The 14,133-nt window shown below is 42.2% G+C and overlaps 1 protein-coding gene across 1 annotated transcript in view; it reads left to right on the top strand.

Annotated features, from left to right (window-relative positions):
• Positions 1 to 270: 270 nt before the first annotated feature.
• The window catches only part of RAD23B (RAD23 homolog B, nucleotide excision repair protein), a 43,953-nt gene continuing 30,090 nt past the window's right edge, over positions 271 to 14,133 (top strand). The window contains exon 1 of the mRNA XM_043927385.1: positions 271 to 742. Coding sequence (XP_043783320.1) covers positions 677 to 742 — 66 coding nt within the window. The 5' untranslated portion in view covers positions 271 to 676. The remainder of the gene's footprint in view (positions 743 to 14,133) is intronic.

Here is a 14,133-nt window from a genome sequence, read left to right as displayed (position 1 = left end):
CGCTTCCCCGGCTACGGATTGCGCAACTCAGGCAACCGGAGTCTGCACGTAGGCGGAGCGACAGCGGGCGGGAGAAGGCCCCAGAAACAGACGCGACGAGGAAGCCCTGAGCTCCACCCCCCGCGACGCCCACTGACTGCGCCTGCGCACGCGCCTTCCAGACGGCCGACATTCCAGAGCGGCAATCCGCCCCGCCCCAATTCCGGGGCGGAGTTCTTAGCTGCGCCTGCGCACAGCCTCGCCGCACCCTACGCCTGCGCGCTCTGCCAGCCCGGCCCCATCCCCCCAGGTTTTTAGGGTGGTGGGGGGAGGGCGCGTCTCGGCGAGTCACGATGATGGCGGCCACCAGCCTGTGGTGAGCTAGCGGATTCTGTGCTCCTCTCGCAGAGCCCCTCGCGCTTCCTGCAGACCCAGTGGCTGGTAACCGGGCGCGTGAGGAAGCACGGTGGCCCGAGCTCGCGAGGAAGGCCGCAGTCGCGGAGGGAGCGGCGCGGCCGGGGGCCAGGACTCGGGGAGAGGCCGCTCTGCAGGGCGAATGTGACAAGCCCCCACCCCCACCGCCTTCCTCCCGAGTGCGCGAGGAGCGCGGGCGACCCCGGGGCCCCGCCAGGCCACAGACCCCGCCCAGCGGCCAGCACCCGGAGCAGGCCCGGCAGCGGAGCTGCGCGACGGCACCATGCTGGTCACCCTGAAGACCCTCCAGCAGCAGACCTTCAAGATCGACATCGACCCCGACGAGACGGTGAGTGCGGCGGAGCGCGCTGGGCCCGGCACGGATCGGGGGCGGTCCGCGCGAGGGGCCGGGAGGGCCTGGGCTGGGGTGGGTGGCGCGGCGGGACCGCGTGCGGGGCCCCGACCTCAGCTTCGAGCGGAGCCCTAGCGGGTAGAGCCGCGGTGCACCCGAGAGGGCATGGCGAGCCGGGGGTCTAGGGACCCGGGCGCTTATGAGGCCTGCGGGCTCCGGGCGCGGGTAGGGCCAGGGACCCGGCGGCGTGCGGCCCACTGGACCTTCAAGGGTGGGCTGCGGGCTTTGTGGCAGTTTTGTGGCAGCAGTGAGGGGAAGCAGTGGTCGGACACCGAAGCCCGGGTAGCATATGGCGTGAAGCACGCGCTAGCGGGGCACCGGAGGCCTCGGCCTGGGCGCTCTCGGCGGAGGGGCCAGAGGGGGAGGGGACGTCAGGGTGGCCTGGGCGGTCGAGCTGGGCTACCGGGTGTGGGTGCACAGATTGAGAAGGGAGAGGTAGGCGTCGCCACTGTCCCTGCGTGGACCTGGTTAGGCGCTGAGGTCTTGGAGGTGGTAACTGGAGATAATGAGCCTTAAATAAAATGGTATCGGGTTCTGTCAGCCGCGGAGTGTGAGTGTGAGGGGTGGTGAAAATGCATTTTTTTGCCCTCTTCGCCGCAGAATTGGTGACCCTTTTATTTGCATAAATCTCGAATCGTCTCGCAGCAGTTCTGCCGCCACCCAGCCCACACCCATACGTTGATTGCACTTCGAGGCCTCTTTGGTGGTGAAGATTGTTGCATTAGAGCCCTTCCAGTAAATCCAGACGCAAACTTAACTCCAGATTAGCGAGTTCCCTGTGTTAGAAGCCTTGAAATTGTAGGAGTCGGAAGTCTGCACCCTACCCCCAAATAATAACCTTTCAGAGGAGAAATAAAATAAAAACTCTGAATCTCTTCTGTAAACTCTTGAACGACTCAAACTTCACGTGTAAAATTCTCATGTCATCCTCTGTATTTGTGACCGCAAAAAGCCACTGTGTTGAAATCAGTACAACTTTATGCCAAGATCTAAAAATTGCCATTCAGTGTAAACTTACTTCTTGTGTTCTGGAAGTGTGCGTCTGCACACCTTTGAGGTTGTCACAGTGTTGTATTTACAGCAGCAACTTTCTGCCCGTCTGTATTTTTCAAAATGATTGATTCAATTTTGGTGGAGGTCGGGGACCTTCAGTTCAGCTCAGTCGTGTTCGACTCTTTGCGACCCTGTGGACCGCCTGACGCCAGGCCTCCCTGTCCATCACCAACTCCTGGAGCTTACTCATTTAAACTCATGTCTATTGAGTCGGTGATGCCATTCAACCATCTTATCCTCTGTCGTCCGCCTTCAGTCTTTCTTAGCATCAGGGTCTTTTCCAATGAGTCACTTCTTCGCATCCGGTGGCCAAGTATTGGAGTTTCAGCTTCAGCATCAGTCCATCCACTGATATTCAGGACTGATTTCCTTTAGGATGGACTGGTTGGATCTCCTTGCAGTCCAAGGGACTCTCAAGAATCTTCTCCAACGCCACAGCTCCACAGTTCAAAAGCATCAATTCTTGGATGCTCAGCTTTCTTTATAGTCCAACTCTCACATCCATACATGACTACTTAGTGTTGGTTAATTAAATAAACGTGAGCGCCCATTTGCGGCTCTAAGTTAATTTGCCATGTACCAGTTTTACAAAGATGTGAAGATTAAATAGTATTTAATTTTTGGTCAGTAAATGGAATCAATTATTAATCAATGGGTACCTTTGAGTGAGGAAGTTTTCTACGTCTTGAATTATTTAAAAATGTAGTTCCCAACCTTTTTGAAATTGTGGCACAAAATGATTTTAGTTCAAGGTACTTAATTATATGTGTAAACATGCTACATGATAAATTCTTAAAAGGTACAAGAGATACCAAGTTTTGATGAGAAATTAAGTGTCCTCAAAATTGACAACACCTGTGGATTGCTATTAACTGGCAAATCAAATTCTTCCTGAATATTCCTTTACTGCTTAGTGGGTACTTATAAGTTAAAGGATGGAAGTGAAAATGCAGCTGTTTAATGTTTTCAGCCAAAATTTTCCATAAAGTATCTATTGACTTTGGTTTTTTGTAATGTTGGTGCTGCAGGAACTTTATTCTGGTATTCACAATTAGTTCCAGAATTATTGAAGCCTAAAGGTTTGGAGTGGGTTTGTGTGTGTTGTGTTTTTGTTTTATATTTCTGGGTTTATTGAAGATATGCAGTGACTTTCTACAGCTCCACTGAAATATTTATGTTCTACTAGATTTGTATTGCTCTTGAGGCATTTTATGCATTCATTATCTTAGAGCCAATATCGTGTTTGTATAGATAATTAGCTATGTTGCTATTTGTGTTTGTATAGGTAATTAGCTATTATCCAGTTTATTTATATGAAGTATAAACATATACTTCTGGAGGTAGATTTTCAGAAAGCTTAGTTACAGAGTTGCTTCTTCAGTTTTTTGTTGCTGTTTATATAAATGTAAAACCTAACATTGTTAGTCTGAGACAAGAAATGAAAACATTCAGTCCGGATATTCTGAAACATTTATTTTAAAATGACTTGTGGGTTTTTACTTTAATGGACTTAAATTTCAGAAATGGGGGAATATTAGAGCTATTTTAATTACATCTTTATAGTGATTTTTAAATTAACGTTTATTTTTAATACTGTATTTGAGAGCATTCCAGTAAAAGAAGCAATGAAAATTATATAATTATCGGCAGACTGTAAGTATCCTGTTTGTGAAAACTAGATAGCCAGGATATTAGGAAAATAAATCTAAAATAAAGGGGAAAAAATAGGATTTCAGTGAGACTTCTAGGGAGATTGACATAAAATGAACAGATTTTGGTCTCTGAAACCTCTATGTTGGCCACTCAGAGGTTTGATTTTTTTACCTAGAAGTAACTAAGGAACCTTAAATTAGTTAAGTAACTTGAAATGGCTGGTGTAGAAACTCTTGTGAGCTTGAGAGGAGTAGGAGCAAAAATGAGTGAAAGAGGACTGAGAGATAAGAGGAATCATGGGAGTGATTCATTTGCTGAACAAGTAAATGTTCAGTAAGCTTTGACTGGCAGAACCAGAGGAATGCAAGGACATGGAGACATAGTCTGGGTCTTTTGGGGAGGCATATTTACATAGTCTTAGCTCAGACGGTGGCTATAGCGTAGGAGACAGACACAGTAGAAAAAGCAAGAGGATTTGTTTTTAAGGTGTTTGTATTTGCTTTAGTTTTTGAATGTTGAAAGTCCTCCCCTCCTTTTTTAAAAAAAAAACAAAAACAAAACAGTGAAACTTTCTTAACATTGCCATTTTGTACCATTTACTTGACCATTATCTTGCACTGCCTTTAGTGTTAACCATTACAGAAGTCTTTTTATTATTACAATAATAATTCATCTCCTCTTATAAAGTAACTGGGGAAAAAACAACAGTAAGTTTGAGGTGAGACATTAAATGCACAAGCTAAAATACTACATAAGTCACAACAAAGCTATGTGTATACATTGGAAGTTTTTGATAAGACGGTTGCTGAAGTACAGTAGTTTTGATTAGACAGTATATTTGATGTTCTGTACAGTAATCTGCAAAGAATTATCTCACTTCGTGATACATTTGTGCTACAAAATACTGCTTGAGTACTAGTTTTGTATATAAGATTTACTAGCCATCATTTTTTAGCACATTGTTCCATCATGGCTAATTATATTATAATAGAGTTGTGCTGGAGTTAGTGCCTTATTATGGAAGTTTTCTAGATTATTAAAACCTTTAAGTAGTTAACGTATTAAAATACTATATCACAGGTGTCTTGGCATTTTGGTAAAACAAAATACTGGAAGTACCTGGGAAACCTGGTAATGGCTTGTATCAGACCTTTGCTGTTTCTGTACTTAGCATGCAGGAAGCATTTAAGGGAGCTTTCCAGGTGGTTCAGTGGTAGAGAATCCATCTGCCAATGCAGCTGATGTGGGTTCGATCCCTGGGTCGGGAAGATCCCCTGGAGAAGGAAATGGCAACCCCCTCCAGTATCCTTGCTTGGGAAATCCCATGGACAGAGGAGCCTACAGTCCTTTGGGTTGCAAAGAGTTCGATATGACTTGGAGACTAGACAACAGCAACAAGAATTTGATAAAGATCTTTTGAATGAACTAAATACATTTTTTGGTGAATTGCCAAGTCAGTGATCCCTCAATCTTTGCATGTAAATTTATTTACTGTTGGTTGAATACTTACTAAAAATGTCAGGTCCTGCTATTATGGTGCATATGTTGTAGTGGGATAAATCAGTTGAAAAACAAGTTTTCAAAACCAGATAATGGTAAGAGTTATGTAGAGAATTGAAATAGGGTGAGGTAATGTGATAGTGCATGACTAGGTGGCTACTTTTAAATTGACTGGTCACAGAAGACCTTTCTAAATAAGGTGACATTTAAACTGAGATCTGAATAATAAGCACTCAGAGATGGGGAGAGTGTTTTCTTTAGGGAAAGACTTTCAAGAGTGCTTTGGGAATCAAAAAAGGCCTGTTTTGTTGTTCTAGTAGGTGAAGGGAAAGAGAGGTGAGGGATTAGAGTTAGGCAAGAGGCCAGGGCCTGTAGGGCTTTGTAATAAGCTGGAGCTTTTCATTGTAAAATAGGAAGCCTTTGGGGGCTTTTAAGTAGAGCAGAGAAGAATATTTCTTTTATGATTTGGAAAGGTTATTTTGCTGTCTGGAGAACAGATAGTACGAAGAGCAGTGAGGCTTGCACAACAGTTTCGGGAGTTGAAGCTTTGACCAGGGAAGTAAGAGTAGAGATATAAAGAGAGTTGGAAGGATTTGAGATATGGTTGGAAGGGTAGAGCTGATGAAGAGTTGGAGTGGGGGAAGTTGAGAAATCAAAGATTAAGTGTAGGTTTCAGTTGTATAACTTGTGTGAATACCATGTTCTTTGCCGAGACATGGCGGGATGGGAGAGGAGCAGGTTTAGGGATTGGGGCGGGAACTCAAAGACTTACATTTAAGACGCCTACTAAAACATTCAAGTGGAGATGACAAGGAGATTTGCTATGAATTTCAATTCCAGAGGGAAATTTGGCTGGGGTTAGAGACATGACAAGCCACATGTATGTTTGACCTCAGTCCATGGAAATGGATGAGATCATCTTGCCTCAGCCTTTTTCAGTGCCTGTTCTTGACGAAATCGAGCCCAACTGCCTAAATTACCCCTTGTGTGCTACTAGAATTGAGGAACCTTGGTGAGAATGGAATGGAGTGGTGCTTAGGGCTGAAACCTGGGGCGCTCTACCATGCGAAGACTGAATAGTGAAGAGGTCAGGCAGTCAAGGAGCAACCTTTGAAATAGGAAGAATCCAAGAGAAGAAAAAAGTTTCAAAGACAAGGAAAGGGTCAAATGTATCTGCTACTTGCAAAAAAGTTAAGATGAAAACAAGGAGCATGACTTTTGTTTTTGGCAACTTGGAGGTCGTAAGTGACCCGGGAGAGTAGTCTCCTTGAAGCGGTGGGGCCAGAAGTTAGATTTGAGTGAATTGAGGAATGCATGGGAGACACGTGAAAACAATCGCAATAATTCTGAGTGTCACAGCTTGTGGTAGGCATTGTTTTTTAAAAAAATAAACCAGAATTGTGAAAAATATGTAATAATGTGTGTTTTAAAAAGAATTGGAGACCAGCATGATGAGTAACCTGTCTGGGGTCACAGTCAATGGTCTTGGTAGTTTCACTGTCTTTGAACGGTCTTGCCCACAGTCTGATCTCAATTCATTAATTGCCCATCTGGTGATCTTTCCTTCTACTTACTTCATTTATTCAGACCCAGGAGTGGTAACTAGCTCTTATCATAGCAGGTAACTGGAGCTCTTCCTCTTGTCCACAGTGATCTGTTTTTGGTACCTCACTTTAACTTTCCTCTGTTGCCAGTTTTTATGAGACTTAGAATCTGTTTGATCTGTACTGCTTTTCTCTGCTCCCCCCCTCCATGTTATTGCTTCCACTTTTGCCCAGCTAAAATAGAGCCAGTGGTTATAATCACTCCTTTGCAAGGGTCAAGTGTAGCATGTCTCTTGAGCCAGGCTGCCCAAGTCTCAATCCTGGCCATAGCACTTGCCATGTGATGTGCCCTTTGGCTAGTCACCCAGTTTTGTGCCTGTTTCCTCATCAGTGAGGTTGAGAATATAGCCACGGAAGTACTGGCCGCTCAGGATTGTTTTGAAGGTTAAGTGAGTTTGAGGTAGTACACAGTGTGCTTGGTGACAGCGCTTCACAACATGGTCCCACTCTCGCCCCGTGGTTCTTGTTTGAAAAACCCCAGATGTGATGAAGTCTGTGCTTGCCCCGGTGCTACTAGAAGCTGAACACGCGGGCTCCTTGTCTCAAATTGCTGAACGACAATCATCACCAAGTCCTTCGTGCCGGCAGTCATACGCTTCACTAGTCAGTTCATTTTTCCCGTGTCATCGGCAGATTTCATACCACCTCCGCTCTATTTTCAGTTGATGACCCTAGATTTGAGATTTTATTGAGAATATAGAAACTGTCAGGACAGAACTTACTCAAGATCCCAGCAGAGCGCCCTACCCGACAGCCTCTCTGTTGTGGAGATAGCTATGTCTCGTGGATAGTACCATCTAAGGCTGCTTCCTCCACTTTCCCACAACTTCCTAAACCCATTTATAAAGGACACTACTCCATCAGTTCTCCTTTTCCTCATCATTGATTTTTCCATTTCTAGAGTTATCTTAACATTGTCCTTGTTTTAGTAGAACCCTCCCTTGTCTCCACATTTGTCTACTGTCCCGTTTCCCCCTCTTCCTTACAGCAGAACTTAAGAGTAGCTCTTGAATCTGTTTGCTAGATTTTTTTTTTTTTTAAACATCTTGCTCTTTCAAATACATCATACTGTTCCTAAGATAGAGGAGAGCTTTTTCCCACTTTGTAGTTGCTTGGTATCTTTGAATGTGGTATAGTGCTTAAATGTGTTTTCTCATGGGTGAAATGGGAGGAATAGTAATTTATCTGCCTTCCTCATAGAGATGGTGTGAAAATCAGATGAGATCATGGATTTGAAAATCTGGGTAAATTGTGAAATCATAAATCTTACACAGTTTTTTAAAAAAACAAGTCCTGTTTTTATCAGTTTTCCATTCATTGTGATCAGTGTTTTCACTGTCCTTTTTGAAGATGGTTTTTGTGAGATATCCTTATTTTCTCAGCTTGATGAAGTCAGCAACTTCAGTGTTGAGAGCTGTGTTCTGCCATTTTAGGCTTGAAAATTGAGATTATTTCATAGATAATGTATAAAATTTCAGTTGCTTTTGGAAAGAAATGTTATAAATTTAAACTTGGTATAGAACAGTGAATCCTGCTGAAGGACACCACAGTGTCTGTTCCTCGTAAGTTTGGATAAATACATTTCTTGTATATGGAATTTTTAGTGAAATGAACTTTATAAACCCTTTAGCATTGTATATACCTTTTCCAGCAGAGGAAGTAGAGCAGCTGCAAATGATTAATATGTATGAATAGGTCCTCGAGCTTCAATGGGTGGATAACAGTTGTTGTCTCTCCCTCTGTCCTGTTCTTTACGGGTCTGGTTGTATTAGGTGGGTGGCTTTTTTTGTCGTGTATTAGATCCGTTCTTTGCCTACATAGAAACTTTAAAATTTACGAGTAACTTGGGAGTTTCTGCTTTACTGTCTTCAAAGTCTATGTCTGTTTTGATCTTGATGAGACCATACTGTTAGAAATGTATTTATAATATTGTAGAATAGATTAAACTGGCATAAATAGATAGGCTTTTTTATTAAAAAAAAAAGAAGAAGAAGAAGAAGAAATTAGTAGCTGCTGTTGGTTACCAGGGGCTTCCCTGATGGCTCAGACAGTTAAGAGTCTGCCTGCAATGCTGGAGACCCAGATTCAATCCCCAGGTTGGGAAGATTCCCCTGGAGAAGGGAATGGCTGCCCACTCCAGTATTCTTGCCTGGAGAATTCGACAGACAGAGGAGCCTGGCGGGCTACAATTCAACAGTTCTCTGTTGCAGAGTTGAACACAACTCAGTGACTAACACTTTCAGTACTTTGGCTTTAGGAGCCCAATTATCATAGTTTCTGTTGGGGGAGAATGGATTATGAATTTCAAATTATACTTAAAATAGTAACTTTTAGATCATAACCCTAATTTGAGATTAGGGTTACTGCCTTTGTTTACTGTTATCCACGCATTGTTAATACTGTAATCTGAATTATTTTTTCAGTTAAACAAAAATGATTGTGCCACATTTTTTATTCCTTTGGTCCAGTGGGAAGATTTTTTCTGTTGCGTTAATGTCAGCTGACATCTTCATAATCAGTTCTGTTTTTAGAATTACCTGAAACCTGCTTTGTGGGCAAGATTCAGGAAATACTCTTTGGTGCCTGCACCAGTTTCTCAAATGGAAGGATACTGCCCAAGGAACCAAAAATGAAAAAGTTTTGCCCATAGTGTAAATGTATGAAATCCTTTTGTAAACATATTTTGCTTTAGGTCTCTGTTTCCTTTTGCTAATGGGGGCTTCCCTGGTGGCTCAGATAGTAAAGAATCTGCCTGCAATGTGGGAGACCCAGGTTCGATCCCTGGATTGGGAAGATACCCTGGAGAAGGGAATGGCAACCCATTCCAGTATTCTTTCCTGGAGAATTCCATGGACAGAGGAGCCTGGCAGGCTACAGTTCATGGGGTTGCAAAGAGTCAGATTTGACTAAGCTACTAACACATACATAATGGTTAATGGCTAAAACTTATTTGCTGTTACTAATTTTTTTAATTTGCTAGGCTATATAGTGTTAGAACTACTATCCAGAATTTTCTGCTTTAGTGAGATCTCATAAATTGCAGTGTATTCTTGTGTAATATTAGTAATGGTTGGAAGAGGGTACAATGAGATGTTTTTTCTTTTAAACTACTTAAATTTCCCCTCATTACTAAAAACAATCGAGACTTGTTATAGTAAGTAAAATGTATAAAATAAAAAGCAAAAGGCTTTAGGCCCCTGGTCTTAAGTAACCACTTCTGAATTCTGTATATGCTGCTTTTTTTTTTTTCCAGAAAAATGTGTGCGTATAATACATAAAAACAACACTATGTATTTTAAAATCCATTGCTTTTGTCCCTTAAAGATAATTGTAAATATTTCATCCAGTCATTTTAATGTATATGCATTCTCTGCATTTCTTTAGTCACTGTTCTTAATGTATTGCATAACTATACAGCTGTATGAATGAGCAATAATGTATTTTACCATTTCACCATTGATGGATATTTAGGGTTGTTTGCAGTATTACAGTAAGTAGTGTACTACACATGAACACATTTTGTTCATGTATCTTTGAAGTATTTCTGTGAACATCCTTTTAGTACTGATTCTTAGAGGTGGAATTTTTGGGTCAAAGGATGGCCGATTGCCTCAAAAATGCCTGCATCAGTGTTCACAAATCTCGATAGTATTTGTTCTCAAATACTAAGTCTGTCTGAATAACCAGCCAGGATTCAAATAGAGATCTAACATAGAGTAAATGAATTAAATATTGTGAGACTCTTTGTACACTGCCTGACACATAGTAAGTATGTAGCACCCATGAACTAAGTGATGTGTAAGAAGACTGACTTGCAAAACATCATACTACTATGGAGATAAGATTTAAAAGACATTACTTTTATATTTGAAACATACAACTTAAATTCATGGAAATAACTACTTTTAATGGTGGTTGGCCTGAACTAAGATAGTGTCATGGGATACAATATAGTGTTCACATTGAAAAGTAGTTAGATGATAAGTTGGAACCACTGGATTTAATGTAAGGAATATTGGAGAAGTGAGAGACAACTTCCTCAGAACAGAATGGGATGAAAAGGATAACTGATCTGCTTTTGTGTTGGCCTTTTTCAGTAAACTATTATGATTGTCTCCCTTTTGGATAAAAAAGGCGATGTTAGCTATGTTTAGTGGAAGATGTTGATTATGTTTTTCTTTTAAAATGCACGGTTTCATAAAAGAGAAGTATGTGGTTAGAAAAAAAATAGATTTCTTGAGTCTTAACCATGTTCTGTCTCTAATCAATGATAAACTACCATCCTTTATCTAGGGGAAAATAAACAGCAAAATGAAAGTATAGTTCCATATTCCTGCTTCATCCAGGAGAAACGTGTTTACTCTGATCGTAGTGCTTAGTATTATGCCCATCCTTTTGAGATGACTTACTGGAAGCATTGACATGGGGCTCAGCACAGTTCAGTTCAGTTCTGTTGTTCAGTCATGTCCTACTCTTTGTGACCCCATGGACTGCAGCATGCCAGGCTTTTCTGTCCTTCACTAACTCCCAGAGCTTGCTCAGACTCATGTCCATCCAGTCGGTGATGCCATCCAACCATTTCATCCTATGTCGTCCCCTTCTCCTGCCTTCAGTCTTTCCCAGCATTGGGGTCTTTCCCAGTGAGTGAGTTCTTTGCATCAGGTGGCCAAAGAATTGGAGCTTCAATTTCAGCATCAGTCCTTTCAATGAATATTCAGGACTGATTTCCTTTAGGATGAACTGGTTGGATCGTCTTGCAGTCCAGGGGACTGTCAAGAGTCTTCTCCAACACCACAGTTCAAAAGCATCAGTTCTTCAGAACTCAGCTTTCTTTATAGTCCAACTTTCACATTCATACATGATTATTGGAAAATCCATAACTTTGACTAGATGGACCTTTATTGGCAAAGTAATGTCTCTGCTTTTTAATATTCTGTCTAGGTTGATCATAGCTTTTCTTTCAAGGAGCAAGTGTCTGTTAATTTCATGGCCACAGTCACCATCTGCAGTGATTTTGGAGCCCAAGAAAATAAAATCTGTCACTGTTTCCATTGTTTCCCCGTCTATTTGCCATGAAGTGATGGGACCCGATGCCATGATCTTAGTTTTTTGAATGTTGACTTTTAAGCCAGCTTTTTCACTCTTCCTCTTTCACTTTCATCAAGAGGCTCTTTAGTTCTTCTTTGCTTTCTGCCTTAAGAGTGGTGTTGCCTGTGTATCTGAGGTTATTGATATTTCTCCCGGCAACCTTGATTCCAGCTTGTGCTTCATCCAGCCTGACACTTTGCACGATGTACTCTGCATATCAGTTAAATAAGCAGAGTGACAATATACAGTCTGGCTGTACTTCTTTTCTTATTTGGAACCAGTCTGTTGTTCCATGTCCAGTTTTAACTGTTGCTTCTTGACCTGCATACAGATTTCTCAGGAGGCAGATAAGGTGGTCTGATATTCCCATCTCTTGAAGAATTTTCCACAGTTTGTTGTGATCCACACAGACAAAGGCTTTAGTGTAGTCAGTGAAGCAGAAGTAGATATTTTTTTGGAATTCTCTTGCTTTTTCTATGAGCAAATGGATATTGGCAATTTGATCTCTGGTTCCCCTGCCTTTTCTAAATCCAACTTGAACATATGGAAGTTCACAGTTCATGTACTGTTGAAGCCTGGCTTGGAGAATTTTGAGCATAACTTTGCTAGCGTGTGAGATGAGTGCAATTGTGTGGTAGTTTAAACATTCTTTGGCATTGCCTTTCTTTGGGATTGGCATGAAAACTGCCCTTTTCCAGTCCTGTGGCCACTGCTGAGTTTTCCAAATTTCCTGGCGTATTGAGTGCAGCACTTTCACAGCATCATCTTTTAGGATTTGAAATAGCTCAGCTGGAATTCTATCATCTCCACTGACTTTGTTCATAGTGATGCTTCCTAAGGCCCACTTGACTTCACATTCCAGGATGTCTGGGTCTAGGTGAGTGATCACACCATCATGATTATCTGGGTCGTGAAGATCTTTTTTGTATAGTTCTTCTGTGTATTCTTGCCACCTCTTCTTAATATCTTCTCTTCTGTTAGGTCCATACCGTTTCTGTCCTTTATTGAGCCCATCTTTGCATGAAATGTTCCCTTGGTATCTCTCATTTTCTTGAAGAAATCTCAAGTCTCTCCCATTGTGGTGCTCTCCTCTATTTCTTTTCATTGATCGCTGAGGAAGGCTTTCTTATCTCTCCTTGCTATTCTTTAGACTCTGCATTCACATGGATATATCTTTCCTTTTCTCCTTTGCCTTTCGCTTCTCTTCTTTTCTCAGCTATTTGTAAGGCCTCCTCAGGCATTTTGCCTTTTTGAATTTCTTTTTCTTGGGGATGATTTTAATCAGCCTCCTGAACAATGTTGCGAACCTCTGTCCACAGTTCTTCAGGCACTCTGTCTGTCAGATCTAATCCCTTGAATCTGTCACTTCCACTGTATAGTAGTAAGGGAATTGATTTAGGTCATACCTGAACGGTCTGGTGGTTTTCCCTAGTTTCTTCGATCTAAGTCTGAATTTTGCAATAAGGAGTTCATGATCTGAGCCACAGTCAGCTCTTGGTCTTGTTTTTTGCTGACTGTATAGAGCTTCTCCATCTTCAGTTGCAAGGAATATAATCCATCTGGTTTCGACATTGACCATCTGATGATGTCCATGTGTAGAGTCGTCTCTTGTGTTGTTGGAAGAAGGTGTTTGCTGTGACCAGTGCATTCTCTGGGCAAAACTCTGTTAGCCTTTGCCCTGCTTGATTTTGTACTCCACGGCCAAGCTTGCCTGTTACTCTGGGTATCTCTTGACTTCCTACTTTGCATTCCAGTCCCCTGTGATGAAATGGACACCTTTTTTGGTGTTAGTTCTAGAAGGCCTTGTAGATCTTCATAGAACCGTTCCACTTCTGCTTCTTCAGCATTAGTGACTGGGTCATAGACTTGGATTAGTGTGATACTGAATAGTTTGCCTTGGAAATGAACAGAGATCACTCTGTCGTTTTTGAGGTTGCACTTAAGTACTGCATTTTGGACTCTTTTGTTGACTCCATTGGCTGCTGCTTCCTGGAGAAGCCATGTGCAAGAGTTGCTCCCTTTTCCTTCTTCACAGCATCTGGAAAGAAGGCTTTTCTGTATAAGCTATTTCAAAATGATGCTCAGCTTGATTGGGTTAGAGAAGACTTAAAGTAGTCTAGAAACCATCCTTCAGAAATACATTCTGGTTCAAATGCCTATGGGATATCCAGTGAAGGTTTCTAGTAGAGTTGGATATGCAAAACTGAAGGTCAAGGGAGAGCTGGGCTAGAGATACAGGTGACATCTGAATCCTTCTCAAGACCTAGAGGTAGATGAGATGGATTATCCCAGAAGAGTGTGCGAAAGAAAGTGCAGTCAGAAGCAGAGCCTTGACAACACTTAAAGGTCTGGGCAAGGAAGGGGATTTCAAAATGGAGGGGGTAGAGGTAGGAGGAACACTGGAAGAGTTTAGTGTTACGGAATCCAAAG

This window comes from Cervus elaphus, chromosome 16, assembly GCF_910594005.1.
Source record: "Cervus elaphus chromosome 16, mCerEla1.1, whole genome shotgun sequence".
Classification (NCBI taxonomy): Eukaryota; Metazoa; Chordata; class Mammalia; order Artiodactyla; family Cervidae; genus Cervus; species Cervus elaphus.
Note: the sequence above shows the minus strand (reverse complement) of the source record. Positions and strands in the feature narration are given on the sequence as shown.